General features: G+C 48.4%; 1 protein-coding gene, 1 long non-coding RNA gene and 1 pseudogene across 2 annotated transcripts in view; 2 read left to right on the top strand and 1 right to left on the bottom strand.

The window, feature by feature from the left end:
• The window catches only part of CCDC88C (coiled-coil and HOOK domain protein 88C), a 113,898-nt gene that overhangs the window by 868 nt on the left and 90,418 nt on the right, over window positions 1–22,612 (top strand). Inside the window, exons 2-3 of the mRNA XM_039884030.1 lie at window positions 113–213; window positions 5,570–5,678. Of these exons, the coding sequence (XP_039739964.1) occupies window positions 113–213; window positions 5,570–5,678 (210 nt within the window). The remainder of the gene's footprint in view (window positions 1–112; window positions 214–5,569; window positions 5,679–22,612) is intronic.
• LOC120619969 (uncharacterized) lies at window positions 9,891–10,040 on the bottom strand (annotated as a pseudogene).
• LOC120619614 (uncharacterized) lies at window positions 12,671–15,135 on the top strand. The gene is made up of 2 exons (XR_005657578.1): window positions 12,671–13,896; window positions 14,776–15,135. It is a non-coding gene; the product is annotated as an uncharacterized LOC120619614 (long non-coding RNA).

Below are 22,612 nucleotides of genomic sequence, written 5' to 3'. Positions count from 1 at the left end.
GGGTGGGCTTTGGGTGACACCCCTTCTGCCCACACGGGCTCTGTCCGCCTTTGCCCTGGACAACTTTAGACTGTGCACGTGGGGGTGACTTCCTACCTTTCTTTCCCCGCAGGTGAAAACTCTGGGCCCATTCGGAAGCGGTAACCAGGACAACCTGACTTTGTACATGGATTTAGTGGATGGCATCTTTTTGAACCAAATCATGCTACAAATGTAAGTTATTTTCACAGAGGACGGGCAAAAACGATGCTTCAGAAAGTTTAAGTTTGTAGAAATGGAACGCGAGGTTACAACGGGAGCCACTTCGCACGTGGGCTACTGTTATCTTAGTATCAAGTGCATTTTCGCCGCCATTTTTGGGATTTGAAGAACCTCAGGACAGCAGGTGTGCAGCTTGTTTGATGAAATTTGGAACTGAATGACTGTCACCCACCTGGTGTTGGTAGTGCAATTAACTCAGGTACTTACCTGTGATTTAAGCAATGAAATTAAAAAAAAAAACAAAACAAAACCCTCTTTGAGGGTCAAGGAACTGTAACAACAGTGTCTAGTTAAGGAAAGTGTCAGGGGAGTTGGGGGCATCCATGAGTGACTATAAAGTTTCACTCTAGGTTAGGATGTCTGTGTTTCTGAGCTCCCTTTTCATCTTCCCATTTTCTGTTGCCTCATAGCAAGTGCAATTGGTTAAGTCGCTTCTCATGAACTGGATTTAAAGTCACTGTTAGGAGAGGCACAGGGAGTCAGAATCTGTCGTACTGTTTGTTTCGGAGCATGCAGCTTAAACAATATGGTGGCAGTTACACTTGCTAGCATGTATGTGACCACATCCTTTCCTGTTGCTGAATTCTGCAGAGCCTGTCTGATTGACAGCCTGCCACATGTAGGTGTTGGCTCCTACTCGCGCCTTCTGTTTTTAACTCAGAAACTGCAGGGGACATATTGGAACTGCGTGTCAGTATGATTCACAGGCACTTGAAACAAAATAAAACATCCTAATATATGGATCATCCCCTGTTGCTCACCTGCAACTAAGCAAGTTATTATACTTTAGCATAAACCCTTTAGCTAATGAGAATCGGTTTCGTTTGTGGCCCAGGAAGGAGGAGCAGTTAGCTTTGGCAAATATTTTTAGAAAGTGGTTTAAATAGATTTACCTAAAAAGGTAAATCGTTTTAAAAAATTTCCAAAGAACATTGCTCCTTTTGTTTTAATAAGTCATTTGGTGTCATGGTGTGGGAAGACACTGCAGTGTTAATGGTTTTTGTTTTTTTTTAAGGCACTACCAATTTTACCAATCCTGAGTTTGATTAGAGTCTAGAAAAATCCGTTGTCAGCTTTGGCAGCACTTCTCCGGGAACATCGATGAGTTTTCCTAGGGCAGACTCATGGCATAGGCAAATTCTGGCAATAATCCCCCGCCCCCATTCTGTTAGACCCGGAGAATTACTGGGTTCCATTGATGCAGCAACCAGTGAAACTTCAACCCGTTGTTACCCAAGCCCAAGACTGTTTAATTAAAAAAAAAAAAAAGGGCAGCAGTATCCCCAGCCTTTTCATTCAGCTTTTACACCCAGGCGGAGGGAGAACAAAAGCCCTGGGCCTGTTTCTCTTTCTTCCCTGACCTTTGGAATTCCTGAAGCGTTTACCACTTGCTTGTAAATCAGGAAAGCCTGTTGGACATTCCTTTGAGAAATGCCAACTCATCACTTGTTCACACTTGGCCGGTGGCTAAATTCAGTTTGAAGGGCTTCTCCCTACCCCTTGACAGTCTCAAATGTTCTTTTCTCCTCTGTAATGTGCCAAGGTAGTCATTCTGGAAGTGGGAACTGATAAGTTTGCAGCTCTTAAGGCTTCAAGCAGTGTTTCTGGGTTCTTCTGGCCAGAATCAGGCTCAGAGAAGGGACAAGGATAAGCTGATTGGGTGGCTTTCCAGAATGAGGAAATCGAGGAGAGTGGCACCAGTATCACACAGTTTACTGATTGGGTGATCAGAATAACCCTGCTCCAGGTGATAGAAATGAGAACATGATTTGCCCCTGGAAGTGGGTGGAGAGTGACTGGAAAAGGGACACGGGAACTTCTGGGTAGTAGAAGTGTTCTGTGTATTGGCGGGAGTATGTTTCGTTTTTCAAAGTGCAGCCAGCTCTAACTTAAGATATATACATTTTACTCTGTGTAAAAATTCCCTCAATTTAAAAGAAAAAAAAAGAATTCCCATCTTAGTGTCAACAGCCTAGATAGTCAGCCTGAGTTCGAATGCCAGGTCTTTCTCAGACTTGCCGTGTGATGTTGGGCAAGTCACTCATCACCTTGGTTTCCTCATATATAAAATGGGAAGAGAAGTACCTCCCTTAAGAGATGGTTGTGAGGATTAAATGAGATGATGTGTTTAGCACAGCGTCTGCTTCTTGAAAAGTGTTACTCTTTTACGTATACACCGTAAATCCAGAAAGGATTCGAGGCGCCTCATAAGATTTTTTTTTCAGTCTCTTTCTCCTGATTCTTAGTCTCCTAGATTAGTGCATAATTCTTAGCACTCTGCCAATGAGATCTAGGGCAAAACAACTCTGGGACCCATGTCCTAAGCCCGCATCTGACACTACACCTTAAGCTAAGCCTGTTTTCACTTTGGCCAAATGGAGAAATGTCAGGCTGACTAGCAGGTAAGTGATAAGGCTATTCTGCTTTATCTCCCATGCTAGTAGCTTCCACTCTGTGCTGTTCACCTATTTTGATAAATTCTCTCCAAGATGGCAGGACCTGAGAAAATGGCAGAGAGCAATATGCTAACTGGGTTGCTGGAGCTCAGATAAGAGGTGTGTCACCTAATACTTCAGAGCCATATGGAGGCTGGCTGGAGGTCACGTGATTGCACCTGGGCATTGTCTCTGGCAACTGAAGAAGGCTGCAGTGGTAGTCTCTTGGCCCTGGCCTCGTGGTGACATCAGTGCCTGGGAGCACGAAAACCCTGTGAGCTCAGCTTTCAGGGGAGGCCCAGGCCTAAGAATTCCTGAATGAAAGTCAAGCATTGAGTGGTGTGGATGGAGATGCATGGGAAAACCTGCTGAATAGCTCCTCTGTAAATGCAAATTCTCCGGGTACCTCCTGGTACCCAAGGGAAAACAAGGTGTCCAATTCACTTTGGACACATTTTCACTGCCTCAGGAAAATTACTTAAGATCTTTGGCATCAGGCAGACAAATTCAGGACCCCTCTCTGTCACTACTTCTGTTATCTTGGGCAAATTACTTAAAAAGTCTCAATTTCCTGATCTGTAATAAGTGGATGGCAGTTTATAGATTTCAGGAGAATTAAAAAAGATTATATATGTATAAATAATGGTGGTCGTTAGAGCGAGGCCCGGAACTGGGTTTGTGTACCCACGTGCACGTGCTGGTGTGCATGCGAGAGTGGACACCTGATTTGACCCAGATAAGAATCCAGCTCTTGATTGATTTCCTGCAGCAAGGAGAGGTGGGGGTTACACAGTGCTGGGCAGGGTGGGGACAGGCCTTCCCTTAAGCATAGTTGACTTTTGTTTCAATTTGGTTCTTAATAACCTCTCTTAACCCTCAGAGCCTTGATAAAGGAGGCAGTACTAATGATCATAATACTTAGTCTAATTACATAGTAAATATCGAGGCCCTTGGAGTATTGTTTCTGTTAGCTGTTGCTCCCTAGGACTAGTGAGAACAAAAGCAGAATGACCAGAGGCTTCCCTCCTGTCACCTGACAGACGCCCAGGCCGTGACTTGGGTGCTTGTAGTGAACATCCACATGTGTGCCGAGGCCCTCCAGCTCCTGGCACTCCTGGGGTGGTCCCATCTGACTTAAAGCTGAGATTACAATAACAACAAAACAGGAAAGCTCTGCATGTTCTCTTAAGTTCTGCTATTTTAAGGAGTACATTTGTCACTTTATGAAATTGCTTCTCATCTCTTAAGGTATCCATAGCGAAGAGAGGAAAATTGGACCTTTAAGATAAATTATTTTGTAACGCTGGGTACACTTCTATAGCCAAAAATGTCTTTGCAGTTTAAGTTCTAAATGCCTCCTCTATTTCTAAATTAATTTCCACGGAAGTGTTAACCTTTATTTTCTCAGTAATGAATGGCTCCAAGAGAAACATGTAATGTGTAGATGGCTTGGCCAGACTCCACTACTGTGTGGAAACAATGAGAAATGTTGTCACATGACAATTGAAAAGATCCTCTGGTTGCCCCAAGGTACCCATGTGACTATTTTAAGGGATACAGGATGACCGAATAAAATCCATGGCTGAGTCTGTGTAATGCATCGAGGGGTTTACACACAGTGCGGTGTGTGGACTCGTAGTGTACTGATCAAATAATGACTTAAGGGTCGAATTTTAAATTGCTCGTGTTTTTTTGTTAAATTGTGCTTCCAATGACATTTGAAATGATTTCTGTTTGTTGGTTGTTTTTTGTCAATTTTGTATTAATTATCGACTTAGAATGAGTCAAATGGCATTGACATTGATTTCCTTAACTCCCACACTCCCCTTCCGGTGCTCCTCTCATTACCGAGGGGAGACGGGGGTCACTGAGGAAGGAGGAAGAGGCCTGCCTCTCTTCCGTCATGCCAGCCCCCCTGGGAGGCTTAGCGCCCTTATCACAGGGTTCGGATGACAGATGAAACCGTGAAGACAGCCCTCATTTGAATTAGACATCCTCCCAGTGTCTTGGGATAGAAATGGGGGAGGGCTTTGTTACAAAAAGCAGTACGTGGAGAGGTGGCAGCTAAATCTTTTATATTGAGTCTGTTCTCTTCAGCTAGGAAACCAAATTTTGACGCTGAGAATTTTGAGAAATGTCCTGTACATAGATGAGTGAAATTATAAATCACTTGATTCAGAGTTCTAGTTTCATCATAGCCAGACCCAGCATTTGTCTGAGATTGGAAAATAAATGACACTTCGGGGGTTTCCCACATGAATTATTTGTCTTTACTCTTCGTATTTCCCGTAGGTTGTATTCTAAATCCGTGTAGTCTCACAGACTGATGATGTCAGCTTTAAAGATAGAATTGTGTCCTTGGGATGTAAATCATGAGCAGGACCAACCCAAGACCATTGCGGGTGACACTGATGGGAAACCCATGTGAAATGGAACGTCAAGGATCTTTATTGCTTTAAGTTAGAAAATATACCATTCTCCCCCCTTTTTTATCTTGATAATTTACATATTTTGGTTCAGCTTTCAATCCTTTTAATTTTGAAATACATTTTGGGGTAGTTTATTGATTTTTATGCAGCATAACTTTTTGGGTCTGCATTAGCGTTTGGCTGTGACTTATGGGTGCTGCATACAGTGGGAATAGGGATGACATTTATCAAGGGCCTGTGGTGGGCTAGGGGCTTGTTGGGGGAGCGGGGAGGTGATGTCTGTGGTCCACCGTTCGGCAGTGGCAGAACTGGTTCATCTCGAGCCACACTTGTCATAGCCTCACACCAGCCTAGGCTTGGAGAGGACTAAACACTGTCGTGCTGGGAAAGGAGGTGTGGCCAATGCGGGGGACACAATTTCCATTCTCCTATTTCTTCCCCCAGAGACCCCAGGCCTACAAATCAACGCATCCACAAGCACGTCAACAATGACGTGAACCTCCGCATTCAGAACTTGACCATCTTGGTGAGAAACATTAAGACCTACTACCAGGTAAGGGCAGCTCTCTGTTCCCCTGGAGTTCTGCTGTGCGCCGGGCAATGTCGCCCCTTGGACGGCTTCCCCATAGGAAGCTGGGAGGAAACGGTGTTCATGGTTAGGCACCTGCCTGATGACTACTTGATGCAAGTGCGTTTTCACTTACATCCTTTTTTTTTTTTTGGCATTATGAGATGAGTCAGTTATCAGATTGCTTTACTTTGTCCAGCGAATCACAACCGTGGCCTTAAGCACACAGTCAAGTGAGGTGTGGACTGGGCTTCTGGAGGGGCACCCTGGCGTGGTTATCATCCACAGCTCAGTGAGTCTTCTACAGGAGCAATTCAGAGGGCTGAGGGAGATAAGGGACCACAGGAGGGTTACCCTGGGCCAGGAATGTAATCAGTGAGCTCCCAGCTTGCAGACAGGATCACTGGGGTTCACGGTGCGGAGTGTCCGCTTGTCAAGTGCTCACCACATTTCATTAGCAGATAGTGGGTCAGGCATGAGGGCGTGATGGTGAAGAGCTGTTAAAATCTTCATCCCAGCCTTGGGAAGGTCGGGCGAGAACCTTTGATGATATTCATGATCTTCATGTGGCCAACACTGATGCAGTATGGACTTAAACTGAACCCCACAGAGCCCTGGTTTTCAAACGTTTTCTTAGCATTAAAATTTTCCCCCATGTGATTTTTCTTAAGACCCTGGGTGAAGCCCATGACCGATTGACTTGGGGGTTGGGGTTCTTAGTACCCTTTGCTCAGCCCCTTCCCCTCTCTCATGTCACCTCTGTGGGTTCCCAGGACCCTGGTGAACATGATTTGAGAACCACTGCTCAAGAACAAGCCCCTTCCAGATTCACGTCGGAGTTTCACTGAGATGTTGGCCAGGCTCTGCCTCTGAGACCTGTTCCTAGCACTCAGCTTCCTGGGCTGAGACTTAGTCCTGGTTAGGGGTTTGGGTGCATCCCCTCTCTGCCCTGGTGCAGAGGTCACTGGTTATGAGGTCAGGTCCCGCCAGATAAGCTGCCAAGTGGACCTCGTGCTGCGGTGTTGGGCTATATGCAGGGCGGGGGCTGGGGTCGCGGCTGGAGCCCTTGCTTCTTACTCCATGTGAATTTGAGAAAGGTTGGGAGAGGGAGGAAGTGGACAATGTCCTGGATTTTCTGAGATGATTGCTTTCTTCCTCCTCCCATTGGGATCGGGTATATGGGGCTGGGGAGCTTGGGGTGCTGGATGCTTTGCCTGAGTGGCCAATTCAGCAAGCCACCTGTGCTCATCCCGTGGACTGTTGGTAGCCCAGCACTGTGGACTCTGAGCAGCCTCTGGGAGGCTTACACCCAGCCCCATCCTTTTAGTTACAGATGCCAGCTGTGCTAAGGAGGGGCCGGGGGTCAGGGTGAGGCCTGGGATAGCTGTGTCTGTGGGGCTGAAGAGAGTTCATTTCCTTGTCCACCTTGAGGGAGTCCACGTCAGAGCCAAGTGTGCTATAGCAGGTGGGTCTCAGCTGGTGTTTCCCTTGTGATGGCCACAGGCAGGGGAAGCTGGGCAAGAGCGATGGTGCTGCTATTGAACTTGAGTGGAGAGACTGTCTGGCAGCTGTGCTGGCTGTTCTCAGGGACTCAGCTCTTGATCCCTTATCTACAGGCACCATTCATGGGAAGCAGATGGTTTTGATGCTATGTGCTGAGTGCCAGGGGAAGCGGATGGTGCTCACAGTTCAAGAGACAAGACCCCTAACTCAGGCTGCATGGGGGTGAGAGGGGAGTTGACGAAGGCTTCTTGGAGGAAGTGACACCTGAGTGGAGTTTTGGCGGGCAGCTGAGTTTCCAAGTTTGGAGGGTCATGGGAAGGAGAGAAGGGGAGATTGTTGAGGTAGAGGAAGGTCTGGAGGAATGAGACAGTTCTGGCCTCCATCTGTCACGGGAAACACTTTCCTCAGTTGCTTGGATGAAGGCCTATTTCATTAAGCTTCAAATGAATCAAAACCAAGGAGGATGTCGCCACGAAATACAGAAATTCAGGATTCAAACAGGCTTGCAAGGCTGGCCAGAGCCAGTGGTGGTGGAGACTCTTCTGGAGCTGGGGTGAAGAATCGGCTTTTTCAGAAATTCCCCAGCCGAGTCTTAGCATCCTTCCCACAGCACGGGGGTCAGTGGTTAATGCGGGGGGCGGGGGGCGGTTAAAGTGTGGTCCCCCGACCAGCAGTGGCAGCCTCACCTGGAACTTGTTAGAAGGGCAGATGGTCAGGTGTCTCCTGCCTCAGGTGTGTCTGGGAGGCGGTAACCTCTCCCTGATGGCAGTGATGGAGGCCTCCTGTGGAGGTGAGGATTTCCCAAGCTCTCTGCGAGCAGCACGGAGCAGCGAGGCTCTCGTGCGAGCTGTTTGGCCATGCAGATGCCACCTCTAGTTTTGCTGGACACACACAGGTGGTGATCAGCTCGGACCGTCCAGATCTGGGCCGGCCAAAGGGGCCTGACACCTGCTTGAGACTGTCAGTTTGGAAGCAGTTTGCCGCTCTTGGGGACACTGTGCAGAGTTCCAGAAGATGGGTACTGTCATAAGAAGGAAGAGATGGGTAGTCCGTTCTCAGGGCCCAGAAAGACGCACAGGTGAAAAGGAGGACCCGGTGTCCTTGCCTGGCTTTTGCCCTGTTAGCTCTTTGAGGTCAGGGCTGGTGTGGTGGCAGCCCCAGTCCCCGCAGGCCGGCCCAGAGTAACTGTTTGTTGAAAGCACTTGCTAAGGGCCACAGTCGTCCCTGCCCCTCAGTCCTCACTTGAAGAAAGCTGGCAGGACACTTGCCTTTGGGGCTGACACAGGTTATGTGTGGGCAGTGCTGTGCTGTGTATTTTTTCCTTCTGCTCTATTGTAACATAAAGTTTTGGTCATATAAGTAGTGTGTACTTTTTGTAAATAGCTTGGAAAACAAACAAGTAGTAGGAAAAGAAGAACTACCCATACTCCACCGCCCCAAAACAATCACTATGCGCATTTTTAGTGTTTCCTTCCAGTTTTTGCATGAATAGTTTTTGTTTCATGTGGTGTGGTCGTGCCCTATATACAATTGCATATCCTGCCATTTTCCCCTCCCTCCTGGCATTATAGTGCAAACATAATTGGTTATTGTCAAGGGACATTCAAGAAGGTTTTCTAAACGAAGCACTGCCCAGCGTCCCCTTGTGAGGGCTGGAATGAAGCAAGACAGACATCGTTTCTTACTCTGGTGTGGCCCCGTGTGGGCAGGAGGTCGTCCCCCAAGTGGAGTGAGACTCCCTGTTGCCCGTGGCTTTTCAGTAGACACATCAGAGTCACAGAAGCCAGCCCCGGGTCTTGTTTGCCAGGCCGCGGTTCTGCCACTCTGGCTGTCCTTTTCTGAGGCACCGTGGGTCAGAGACAGGAAGGAGGGGGCCATCTCTTGAATAGCATGAGTTTATTTTATAGAGAAGCTGAAGTTTCACCTCTGAAAATCTGTGGAGACAAAGGGTCCTTGACCTTTTTTTGGGCCAGAGGACAGATGGTGGGTGGAAACCAGCGTGGCCAGGTTCAGTCTGCCACTGGTGTCTCAGCCAGGGTCTCAGGCCTCCTGACTTGCTGCTCGGACTCTTCTGGGGCTGGGGTGAGGAATCTGCATTTTCAGAAATTCCCCAGCTGAGCCTCAGCATCTGTCCCACAGCATGGGGGTCAGTGGGCTAGCGTGGGGATTCTCAGAGTGTGGTCCCCAGACCAGCAGCAGCCTCACCTGTAACTTGTTAGAAGGGCAGATCGTCAGGCCCCTCCGAAGAGGACCTGTCATGGAGGTCCTGCCATCCGTCGTAAGCCCTCGAGGTGACTGGTGCCCCCTCACGCTGGAACCCCGGGGTTAGTGATGTCTACAAGAGGCACCGTCAGCCAGGTCTGGGGTGCACAGAGCTCAGTTCTCACCAGGTAACTCCTCCTCCATCACATACAACAGACACCTCATCTGCCCTGGGACAGGAAGGCAGGGTCCTGGCAGCCCTTTGAGGACAGGGTGACCAGAGGCATCAGGTTCCTCCTGAGAAAGGGCAGAGATAGCCAAAGCTGGACAGGGCCTTGGGAGAGCGCCCGGTCAGTCTCTGTATTGTAAAGAAAAGGCTGATCAGTCCAGAGGGTGGGGGGCACCAGCTCCAGGGCAAACACCCTCAAACAGGGCGTCTGCTGAGAGGCCTGGAGGAAAAGCAAGCCTGGACCAGAACTGCATACTGTCTCAAGCCTCCTGGCTGGTCAGCTTTGAGCCTGTCACATGATGCTTGTTTTACTTGCTCAAAAGCCAAGGTCTTTTTCATCTGTCTTTTTTTCTTAGCAATAATCGTGCCTCGGATAAACCTCATTGGCTACAATATTGCCACCGCACAAAGCTCTGAGTTTTTTTTTCTTAGTTAAATTTGGGATTTATAGAATGGTTCATTTTTTATACATTCACAGTCTGGAGTATTTACATTAAATGCAAGTTTGTTTGATAGTGGAGCCAGTAGGAAAATAAAATAAGGCTAGTCTAGCAGAAATGCCCCATTGCAGTAGGTAGTTGACACGTTTATCCTTTGGGGGCTGTGCGTGGTGTCCGGCCGCCATTCCCTGCACTGGACACCTGTACTCTTGGCCTTCTCTCAACTACTAGGGCCTAATTGTCCTGTGAAGTTGGTAAGACACCTCTGGCTCTGGGGTGGGCGGTACTACGGACAGCAGCCTGGACACAGTCCATGCATGTTGATGGGGACGTGCGTCTTTGTTGTCAGGTCCGCATGTGCACCCCCAGGTGCACTGAGGGTCCTCCCTGCAGGGATGACTCTGAAATGGGAAATTTGCTGAGCCTTTGAGCTCCCCCCTTGCTGACTGTGCCCTGGGACGGGTCTCTTCTGGGCCTCCTGAGTGCTCATCTGTCAAGAGGACGGGGTCCTTGTGGGCGTGAAATTCCAGTCACGTGGTGGCCAGAGACAACCCAATTTTAGAGTTCAGATCACCTCGAGGAAGTGTTGTTTCACAAGCTCTTTGAACTCTACTCTTTTGACTTCCGGTCTCTCTGTGGTCAGAAGGCCCATTAGGCCCAGCATATTGCTTTTTATCTCAGAAGAAGTATTCCGGAGTTGCCTTACCTTACGTAATCTCATTTTTCCTTCTCTGATTTGAAAAATTAAAAATAACAACAGTACAAATGATTATAATGAACACCCGTGTGTCTGTTGTTCAAAATAAATATGAACATATATATTTTCAATATTTGATTCAGACCTTTTTTTCTTAAATAAAATTTTCCTAAAGAAGTCCCCAGTATGTCTCTACTGAGTCCAATTATCCGTCACTCCCTGGAGAAAACCCCATCATTAATTTGCTGGGTGTCCAGCTCTAATTTTTATACTCTTGGGGTGCATGTGTGTGTACATATACACAAACGTTGCTTTGTGTGATATCTTTAGGTAAAAGTTCGCATACACTGCCTGTACGTTTTCCCCATTCAGCCCCGTTTTTGAGACCCGTCAGCTTTCTCTGATAGTTGTATTAGATAAGCAGGGGCCGACTACTAAAAATTAGAATTATCTTTAGAAATGTGAGCACTCAGTTTGAAAAATGAAACTTTTGTCAAAAGTGAGAATAGTAGGAAATGTACGTTTGACATTGTCGGTGGGAACACAGTTGACTCGTGTAACACTGTCTCATTCGTGTGGTCTGGAGGGTTTAGCTTAAGTGAAGTCTCTTTCGGTTGGGTGTGACCTGCTTTGATAGATAGGGACAGTATACAGGGGAGTTTGTTCTCCGCTTAGGCCATATGTACAGGTACCACTGGAATTTGCTTTGTGAATAAGTCATTTGCAGAAGAGAAATGACTTACTCCACTTCTGACTTTCAGAGTTAAAGAGGAGGGCTGTGAGATGGATATTCTTGATTTTGTGGCTTAAATATACATCCTGAGGAAATTAAAAGTAAGATTTTTGACTATAAAAATATTTTCTGAGTACAGACTGGGAAATATAAAGAAAATTAAATGTATTATCTCACCATCTACAGATACTATTGTTAACATTTTGGTATTTATGCTTTCTGACTTTTTGTGTGTGTTTCAAGCTGTGGATCATGTCATACTCTTTGTAACCCTTTCATTTACCGTGTAGTGAGATTTTCCAATGTTGTAAAACATACGTTCATGGTAAGGGTTTTAGTATTTACCTGGCATTTCACCATGTGGCTATGGCACTCATTTCTGTCTCGGAGTTACAAACAGTACCACTGTGAGCATGCTTGCTACATAAATCTTTCAACAACAGTTTTTATTTCCTTACGATAAATTCCTAGCATGGAATTCCTGGGCCAAAGGGCATGAATACTTTGAAGACTTTTGCTACTTATTGCCCAAATTGCTTTTTTTTTTAACCTTTTGTTTTTCTTTGTTGACTTGCCTGTTTATGCCCTCGTGACAGTACCTGTCAGAATGCAGGGTTCTATATTGCTGTTGAACACTGATTTCTGTGTCTCTGTCATGCAGACAAAGGTCTGAGATTATTCTTACTGTACGTCTGGGCAAACTTACGTGTGTCGGAGAATCACTGGATGCTGGTCTGGAATCTCCAGTAGGACAGCCGCAGGTTACCATGGCATGGCGAGAGCACAGCCATGAGGCTGGGTGGTTCAGCCCCGGGACCGGGCTTTCATCAGGGAGGCCCCTGTGCCCTGTCCACATGAGCAGTGGGAGCCCTCTGTCTGCCATGTACTTGACCCAGGAGCTCACCAACTCCCCTGTGAATGTTCTTTTTCAGTGTAAAGTTCAAGAGAGAACCTTCCAGACAGTTGGGAAGTGAGCCTGAGTAGGGCAGTGGTCTATGTGGACCCCTCCTTTCCTCTTCCTCCTGCTTCCTGTCCCCACCCCCCTGCCCTCATCCTCTCTAGTGTAGAGTGATGAAATGTGGGAAGAGGAAGCTCCAGTGACCCAGAGAGGTGGGTGTGGCTCGCCAGGGATCACCTTTTTTTCTTTCTTTTTTTTTTTTTTGTCTCTTTCTTATTCTTAAGGCTGTTCTCCTGCCTGAGATGCTCACGTCTAGTGGGGTGGGAGAGGCCAGTTAAACCAACCACGGTGACACCTGTGTGTGCACAGTACACGGGGGATATCACAGGACATAGGAGGAATTCCCCAGCCTGGGAAAGGCAAAACTCATGGGGAGCTTTCTAAAGGGGATGACACTTGACCTGAGTCTTAAAGGATCTGCAGAGAGCTAGACTGGCAGGAAACGGGGTGCATAAGGGGTGTTCTGGGAGAGTAACAACACCCGAAGACCATGGAGACATAAAACAGCCTGAGGACTGATTTAGTCACTTTAGAGTGGCTAGAGGTTGGGGTGTCTGGGGAGTGCTGGTGTCTGTGGGGAGTGCTGATGGGCGAGGCCGGAAACATGGCAAGGTTCTAGGGGGCGGATGCCATGCTAACAAATTTGAACTTCATCCTGAAGACCTCAGGAGTCCCTGGAGAACTTCTAAAAGGGAAAGTTAAAAAAGAAAACATCGGCACCCTCATGGAGAATGGATTGTGTCAGGAGGGAGTAGGGAGTCATGGCAGGTAGTGACCAAGGCAAGGGCAGAGGAGAGGGACGAATTCTGACACCCATGGGGGATATTGGCCACTTGGCCTTGTAGACAGCAGCTTGCTCGGTGCCCCACCTGGAGCAAACATCTCGGGAAGATAAAATGCTTTCTCAGGCTCCAGAAAGCTAAGCTCTACAGGAGATCTGCCCCCACCCTCCCTCCAGCTTCCAGGCAGGGCCCCGCAGGGGCTGCGTGGCAGTGGCTCTGAGTCACCTGGACAGGGGCCACAGAAGGGCAGCAGCTTTCAGTGCCACTAGGGTTCTTTTCCACACTAGATGTGAGGTGTTTGCTTCTGACCTGTGAGGACATCCAGTTACGTACTGCACGGTCTCAAACCTTCCCAGAGGCAAGTTTTGTTTCTGCGAGACGTGCGACTGCCAGTTGGACTTGGTTTCTTTTCTTTTTGTTTTTAGAAGAAAAGCTGTTGAGGGATATTGAATGGCAACCAGGAACTTTGGGATTCAGCTCTGTGCCCCAATCAAAAGGTTGAGAGAAATGGCTGGTTGCCTACTGTGAGCCAGGCACTAGGCTAGGAGCTTTCTAGCCTCATTGTGAGGAAGAAATTGCTGTCCCTGTGTTGCAGAGTGGGAAAGCGAGGATCATGGAGTAACCTAAGGAAACAGCCCAGAGAGCTGCACGTTTTCTTGGTCAGTGGCTGCTTGGGGAAACTTCTTTCTAAAAATCAAGCTTTCTGCAATCAGTCCTGTAGAGAAGGGGCTTGCTGCAGTGGAGGTTTATATGAGGTTTATATGATCTGCACTGACAGCAGGGTGGGGTGGATCCAGGGCTAGCTTCTGGAGGGTCACCTGCTTGCCAGCCCCACCCCCGCCTTGTTAACTAGATTTCACATCAGCAGAGCCCCAGAGGAAGGGACTGGATTGCTTCAGGCACCTCTGAAACCACCACTTCCTGGGCTGGGCAGTGGGTGGGACCAAGGCAGCAGTTGGTCTCGGGCCCCTTCTCCATTCCCCCCCCCCCCACGCACCCCCCAGAGAAGCAGGAAGCAGAGGAATCAGGCCACCTGCAGGATGGGGAGGGGCTAAAGGGGGTCTCTATGCAATTAGCAGCGCTGGAATTCTGCCAGGCCATGGAGGTTTAAAGCAGGGGGATGGGGTGGGGGGAGGGGAGAGTGTGCAGACACAGTCTTTGTGGCCTCTGTGGACTCCTCCTCCTGGCCTTGAGTCCACACCTTGAATTGTAGGAGCGCCCTTCTGTCCCTGAGCTGCCACTCTCTTCTTAATGCAAAGGAAATAGCTCTAGGCTCCAGAGTCTTACCCTTTGCTCCCAGGTGTCCAGCGTGCCACCGAGGTCCCTGTGGGCTGCCAGTTTGGTCAGTTCCGCAAAGACTGAGCCCAAATGCCTCGTACACGGTGGACCCAAAGGCCCACCCAGATCTTCACGTTTGCAAATCTGGATTTTCTCTTGTTTCTGATTTATGTTCTCTCTCTGTGTATTTAGTTTTCACCTTGTGCTCAAGTTCTCTCTTAATTCGTGGCCATTCATTTAAAAATCGTTGTGTTTTTGAGCCCTTCACAGAAGATTCACGCACAGGAGAGAGCGAAAAAGCTGTCGGGGATGGGAAGCTGGGCGGTCTCCCCATCATCGGGCAAGAAGTCTGAGTTCGTGCCTCCAGCAGCACATCAGCTAAAACCGAGACTGAAAACGCTGGGCTACTTTTTGATGGCGCTAATTGGCCTCATTTCCGGCGAGGTCTTGCTCACTGCGCGTTCAGAACCGCGCTCATGAGCGGCCCGGTTTGTGAAAATGAAGTTAGAAGCACAGCTTGTCTCACAGGACCCCGAACACCGGCAAGGTGGGATGTGGTAAGAGGTGCCATTCTGCTCGTGACAAAAAGGAGGGAAATGGATTTCTCAGGTTTTTAAAAGGAAAAAAAACAGTCTCGTTTGCCGTGGGTTTTGGTGTTCACTGCCAAGATCAGCGAGTTTGGTGTTATAACTGGTTTGTCAGAGGGAGCCTCGGAAGGACTTGCCCGGACAGGCTCTGCCCCTGCGTGGAGCCGGCTGCGTGGCTCATGTCCAGGGCTAATAGCAGTTTTTGTTACTCAACTGTTCTTTTTATGAAGGCGGAGTTTTTCTACTACTTTGCTGTGGCATTCGGGGCCTTGGTCCTTTACAATATTTCATTTTTATTTTTCTAGTAATGAGGATGAGGAAGTGCTTGTCTTAAACTGATGGGTTCAGCCATAGGGATGTTGAGGCCACATCTTGTACCCCAACTCTGAGTTGATTGGTGTTATTTTGAGGGGAGGTAGAGGTTTCAGAAGGGTGGACAGGCCACCAGCCGTACAATGCAGGGGTTCTCTGTTGGTTTACAGTTGGGTTTCAGGTTAAGGGGAGAGGGATGGTGTTCTAAATATGGGACTATTTTCCATGGGAAGAGGTGGAGTACAGCGCAACTTGGGATTGGGGGAAAGCCTCCATTGGCTTCCATTAGCTGCTCCCCAGGTGACTCTGGTGTTGGCTCCGTAGGAGGTAGTCAGGCTTGCTTTCTTAGCTGGGAGTAGGAGCTTAGCCACTGCCCAGTGGCATGGATGAGCCAGCTCTGTGGGGTGGCTTCTCTGGTCCTTCGGAAGGTCAGGAATGTGAAGCCACAGGGGGAAGAACAGGGTGGGAGGTGGGAGGGCAGAAGAAAGGGCGAGCTCCCTTACTATGTCGAGTTGGGTCATTTAATTCTTTCAAGGGTCTAGAAACTTGTTTGTCACTATTATTAGCAAGGTGACTTACCGTGCATCATTTAACTTCACCTATAAAATGTGGGTAATACCACATTATAGGTTGCAAGGCTCGAATGAAACAACTCTTAAGTTTCTTGAGTCAGTGAACCCTACTAGCAATAGCTCATGCTCCCAGGCTGACTCTGCAGGGGCTGCTTTGCTTAGTCTGTATTCTGCAGATGGAAGGGCCAACTCGCTTCTGTAAGTGGAGGACGTGAGACACAAATCTAAGTACAAATAGAAAAGCAGCCGCAAGCCTTTGACTGCGGAGGCAGAAGGTATAGGCATGGGTTCCTTGGAGCTCACCACTCAGATTATGGCCTTGGGTAACATCATCTCTAATAGTGCCTGCCTCAAGGATCGTATGGAGGATGTAATTGGGCCTTAGGCTGATGGTGAGGATCAGGTGCTTGGGGTCTAACAGAAGAGGTCGTGGGCAGTCCTGCCTCTCTGGGCCATGCTTCATTCATTTGTTAGTGAGCAGATTACAGAAGAGCCTTTCCAAAGGCTACGCTCTCTGGGTGGTTTGGATTCGTCCAGTACCTGTGCACGTGTGCGCCTGACTTCTGCCCTGCACGTTTTTCTCCTATATGAGCTTTTTGTCTTCAGCTTACTGTGTGCTTACAGCGTACTGCGCGTCTTAGGCATATTATCTTTTGGAAGCCTTTCTGCAGCCAGTAATGAAACTCTTTAAAAGCAGGCACTGCATCTTTGTCTTCGTGTGTCTTTCACTGTCTACCATCAACGTGTTAATGACAAGATACAGAACAATAGAAGCCATGACTCAGTGGAGTAAGTAATTCAGAAACTAAGTCATTATATTCAGAAAACACATTATGGTACTGGGCCAGGGCCCAGGATCCTATCTCTAGGCTGAAATGACCCTGCAAAGGTCCCTGACCTGTTGCCCCTTTTCAGACTATTGAATGACTGAAGGCAGGGCCCTGCTTTATTCATCCTGTGTCCCTTCAGTGCCTGACACATATCAGGTACTCAGGGCCTGAGTGTTTAGGGGGTTGGTGGGGGGAAACCAGGACCAACGTGCAGGGTAGGGTAGGGGATGGCGAGGGGTGCATGACTGGAGCCTTTTGAACCGCCCCCCCCCCCCCCACCACCTCAGAGGGTTCCCTGCTGCTTTCACGCCAACCTGCAGGCTTTTCATGTGGTATTTGCTTTGTTGATGGAGATGCCATATGTCAGGTACAGGATAGCTCAGTCCCTGGGGGGTAGAAATTAAATTCATTGTGTTCAACTTTGTCTCGCCAGCTCGGCTCTCTTGAGCTTTCTGATGTTTAGCCTTAATGACTTTAAAACTTTCAAAATAAATGCCCCCTTTCCACACCACAGCAACTGAGCAGGTTCACCCTCCTGTTCCTATAGCCAGTCATTCGTTTATTTCCCTTTAAAGGGTGGAATTGTGGCTACTCGTAGCAGACACTTCGAAGCAGTTTTAGCATTTTTGTGCTCAGTTGGTCTTCTGACCCCCTAGCTCTTCTTGTTGGGGTGAGAATTTGGGACATTTGAATTTTATAGAACTTACAAAATTGTATTTTCCCGATGTAGATGTAGATGTTTCGCAGCTGTAAATGTCTCAGGCTTGAGGTGCCGGAAGAAAGAAATGCTGGTGGTTTCCAGTAACTCTGGGCTCTTCTTTAGCCACCTGGTGCAGTTCATTCAAAACAGCTTGTCCAGACTGTCAGAGGAAAGCAAATGAGGATGGGGTGCAGGTCACCTGGGAGGCGGAGGTGCTCAGATCTGTCCTGTTTCCCCTTTCATCACCACCCGTGACCCTGGCTCAGCCCGCCTGTACTGCTTGTACTGAGTCGGCCCCTCGCCCTGCTCCCCAGGGGCCTGACAGCATCGTGCTTTTTGTCCTGCAAACGGCAGGCCTCCTTCATTTCCTCTGCACGCCTCGGAGTCCCCCAGCCCTGACTTGGGACGAGCCACCTGGCCTGACTCCTCCAAGCCGATTCCTTGGTCAGATGGGAATAACTGGACTGGACTCTGGGTTGTGACGATGAGAGAGAGAGAGAGAGAGAGTACATGCGAGGTGCTTAGCGTGGTGCCTGCTGCGGAGCTGGAGCGGTGAGCATGGGCCGCACGCGTTCCCCGGTGGTTGTCCTGTCTTTACCCCCTCCCCCCCACTCCTGCGTCTTGCCTTGGCACTTTCTCCTCCTGCAGCACCGTCGCTTGTCTGCCTCTGTGAAGCCCATGCACACTGAACCTGAGTTTATTTTTATCATCACCATCATCACCTTCTCTGTGTCCCACACCAGCTTGCAGGCTTCTTCAGGGCAGAACTCTGGTGGGCTGCCTTTGCCCCCCAGGGCCTAGCAACATAATGACTGCCACTGAAGGGCTGCCCTCATGCTTGCTGATACTTCGCTTGGATTTGCCTACGGTGGTTCCATGAACTCTGTCCAAAAGAAGCAGCACAACTGGTCTGGCTGTGCCCTGCTGGCCTGGGAGTCCGATACCGGCTGAGAACTCCCCAGGGCAGGTTTATATGATGGGCTGCCCTCTAAAACGTTGCTACTTAAATGCATCACCTGTATTGAAATTCTGGGCCTTTATTGACCTTGGGGTTCAAAAGGTGGGGCACATTGATTTCTTAAGGCAAAGCCACTTTGACAAGCCTTTAATCTTGTCTTTTAAACTCAAAACAGCCTTTTTAAACAGAAAGTAATTGGAAATGTGACCAGTGAAGCCTTTCTCTTTTCTTTTTTTTTTTCTGTTTGAAAGGATTCTCCTCTAGTTCCACTGGGTTGTCCTCCCTGGTCTGGGGGGTTGAAGTCAGGACCTCAGCATTCCAGGTCCATAAGCAGCCCACCTCCAGATTTACTGGGCTGGGGCACATGGTAGGAAGAGGTCATCCATTGCCAAAGTTCACAGGTCATTTAAATGGGTCTGTTGAAGAGCTTCATAGGTACAGTCTCAGGAAGTGAGAACTTGAACCACTGGAGATGGCCGGGCTGGTGGGGACAGGGTCAGCTGGGAGTAGCTGTTGTGGTGGCTCTGGAGGGTTGAGAGCGGCCAGATGGAGTTGGGAGGCGGAATTCATGATGTGACTTTGAAATCCAGTGTATGTTCAGATTTGGTCGGAAAGAGTTTAGGAAGTGTGACGTGTAACTTGACTTTAAACTCCAGAGTAGACCAAAAACAAATAAGGAATATGGTATGCTCAGGAAAATCTAACTTTCAGTCTTTTAGGAAGCTACCTGATTTTAGAAATCATCTTTGACTTGTAAAAGCGAAGACCACCACCCACGTTCATAGCAGTGTTATTTACAAAAGCCAAGAGGTAGAAGCACCCAAGTGTCCATCAGAGGGTGAATGGATTACCAAAATGTGGCGGATGTACAATGGAATATCATTCAGCCTTAAAAAGGAAAAAAATTCTGATGTATGCTACCACATGGCTGGACCTGGAGTATATTATGCTAAGTGAAATTAGCCAGTCACAAAAAGACACATACAGTCTGATTCCACTAATCCATGGGAACCGGAGCAGTCAGATCTTAGAGACAGAAGTAGAATAGTGGTTGTCGGCCCAGTAAAGGGGGGAGGAAATGGGGAGCTATTATTTAACCCATTAAAACCTGAGTTTGGTTTTGCAAGAGAAAAATAATTCTGGAGAATGGTGCAATAATGTGAATGTACTTAATACTACTGAGCTTAATGTTTAAGATTGATTAGGATGGTAAATGTTCATGTGCCGTTCATGTAGTTTTTTGTTATGTGTGTTCTACCAAAATTTTACTGAAAAAAGGACTGAACTCATACCCTTTCTTTCTGGAGACCACTGTACTTTCCACTCTGGTTCCAATAGGTGACCTGTGACTCAAAGGATGGAAGATGTTTTTACGCCACTCTCTGGGCTTTGGGACTCTCTGGGTCGATTTAGATTTTTTATTTATTATTGGTTTGTTTGTTTTATTCAGGCTCCAGAATCCTGTAATAAAATGAGACCAGCTGTTGGCTTTTTGCATATGGTACCTGGAAGGTGGTTTTGATGGCTTTGTCAGGGATGCAGCAGGTGTAGCTGTGGGCTTTATCCCTTAGGGTCTAGCAGTGTGGTTTGGAATAGCCAGTTAGAAAACCAAGAGGTTGGACTGCTGAGTGCTCTGAGTAACCCTTGCATTACAGCCCCAAGGCTCTGTGCAGCAGGGGCCTTAGATCAAATCTGATACCTCTGGGATGCCGGCTTGTATTATTTCTGCATTTTAGCTCAGAGTGCATGCCACGCTTTGGCTGTTACACTGAGTTAGATGAGTTCCCACCCTGTGTAATATGGTAATGAGATGGAGATGCTAAAAGCATAAGTTAAGAGGATAGAAGGTTTTATGGAGCATTTGGCTGTGTGCCAGACGGTGGTCTCGAATATTTTCTGAAGGAATGAAGAGGACATCTAATAAGAATGTATGAGTTGTAATCACAAAGGGGCTTGAAGCCCTGGCACCAGCTTTAAAAGTGGCGAAGTGACAGGGCACATCTACTTACTGAGCAGGACCAGTCAGCATTTTTTGTTTTGTTTTGTTTTGTTTACCCCTCTTCTTTTCTTGTTTGTTTTAAAAGAAAAACCTTTTCCCTTGGAGTCAGCATAGGGGTTTTTCCACATCAAAGCAATTAATCTTAAGTTCCAGCAGCCAAGATGCTCCTGTTGATGATAGATAGTCCTGGGATGTAAGGACCTTTTAGAAGTTCGTGCTTAAGTTAAACCAGAATTAAACTGTCAGGCACGGAAGCATCCCTTTCCCCTTGAAGGCTTTTGGGTCTAGGTCAGCGACTTCAGCTTTAACTTGGAATCACATCTCTCTAGCAGAGCAGTTGGCAGCTTCCCCTGACAGAGCCGGGGAGGGCAGGAGGAAGGTGGTAGCAGGGTCAAGGCACACAGTCCCCTGTTCTCATTTCAGTGTCTGGACTTGGGGGATGGGAGGGGGCGGAGCCAGTTTCTCTTTCTCACCTTACCTACCCCTACCGGGCCTGTAGAGGCCCCACTCTGGCCATTAGCAGCTGAAGCCTTAAAATGAACTGCCTTGACCCTCGCTGGGGCGGGGGCAGGAGTGTTCCCTGCACCCCTTGGTTTCCTCAGATCTGGTGCTGGTCTGGCATCCAGACTGACACCTGCCTTGGGCTGGTGAGCTGTTCCTGGGGGAGAGGTGCTTTCCCGTCTGGCAACTAGTCTATCTCCCCAGGGAGGCCTTGGCTCACTGCACAGAACCAGGAACCTGTGCAGTTTCTTTCCTGCCTTCTATTTTTATCACATAAATGATAGTAATCAGAATAAATCTTTGCATAAAAAGGGAGAAGGCAGATGTTCCCCCACCGTCCTGCCACCTCAGCACATTAAAGTGGTTCATAGTTCACGGTCCTTCGATGGCCCTTCCCTGGGAAGGGAACTGTGGCTTTCGTGGGGACAGCTGAGGGCTATTAATACCCGAGGAAGTCCTTTACCCCGGCTCCAAAGGGGAGGAGTCAACATCTCTATCCCCACGGGTGCTTCTGAGGCACAGCCCTCTGTGAGAACAGATATGTCTTTATTTGGCTGAAACGTCATGTGTTGGAGTGTTTCGATCCTTTTTTAGTCATTTTCTGTGTTTCACAAGCTCGCCATGTGTGTTTCTTATTTACAGGTCAGTTTGAGAGCTTGATTTGAGAGTCTGAGTAAAGCCCGGGGCAGCAGACATAGTCATGGTCTGGTCTCTGAGGTCACAGCAGCTTGTTGCACAGGAAAGGCCGAGGCCCTCAGCCAGAATTCAGAGTCACTGTGGCAGAGCATGACAGATACCTTAGCCCAGGGCGTTTCTCCGAGTAGGCGCTGCCTGGTACCTGCCTGGACCTTGCAGTGCACGCAGCCCAGCGGGTAGAGTCTGCATCAGGAGTGTGGGAAAGTTGGGCTGAGGTGGCCCAGAGCCGCAAGGCCCAGTTTCCTCATCTCACATGGAGTGGGGACTGGGGCCGGGTAGTGGGGAAGTGGGACAGTAAATAACAGCAGAGCTGGAACCCAGCGCCCATGTGACATGACAGATCAGGTCAGATGTTAGTTGGCGCTCACTTACCACCCGGTCCTCTCCCACTTGCTGGCCAGAGGCACAGTTGGGACAGCCCTGGGACTCGATAAATGTGTTAAGATTTGGGTGACTCTTAATGAGGGTTGTTTCAGAACAGGTTCTTCTGGTGTGTGCCCGGTGGGATGTTAAAGTCCGAAGGGATGTGAGGAGTGGCCCAGTGTGATGGTTCTCACCCCTCGGGCCCAGCCTTCCCACCCCGCTTCCCAGAGTTTGAGCGTCAAATTTAACTGGTCCAGTGGGCTTGGGTATCGATACAGTTTAAAAGTTCTCTTAGGTGTTTCTAATTGGATGATTCTGATGAGTAGCCAGGCTGAGAACCAGTAATCCTAGTCAGCCTGATAACAACAAATGGGAAAACAAATATGGGGCCATCGAGTGGTTTCCTTTAGTCCCTTCAGCGATGTGAAGGTGACTCCCGGACCCGAGGTCTCGGCTCCTGTCCCCTATGGTTGCTTCCTCCCCTCCTTGCCTTGTTTCCCATCAGGCATCAGCCAAGGATCTTCGGTAGCCTTCTAGAAAGTCGTGGTGGTGGCTCTGGCTTGTCTGCATGATGTGGGC

The sequence above is a fragment of the Pteropus medius genome, unplaced genomic scaffold (assembly GCF_902729225.1).
Source record: "Pteropus medius unplaced genomic scaffold, Ma_sr-lr_union100, whole genome shotgun sequence".
Taxonomy (NCBI): domain Eukaryota; kingdom Metazoa; phylum Chordata; class Mammalia; order Chiroptera; family Pteropodidae; genus Pteropus; species Pteropus medius.
The sequence above is the reverse complement of the archived record's forward strand: the minus strand, read 5'-3'. Positions and strand labels throughout refer to the sequence as shown.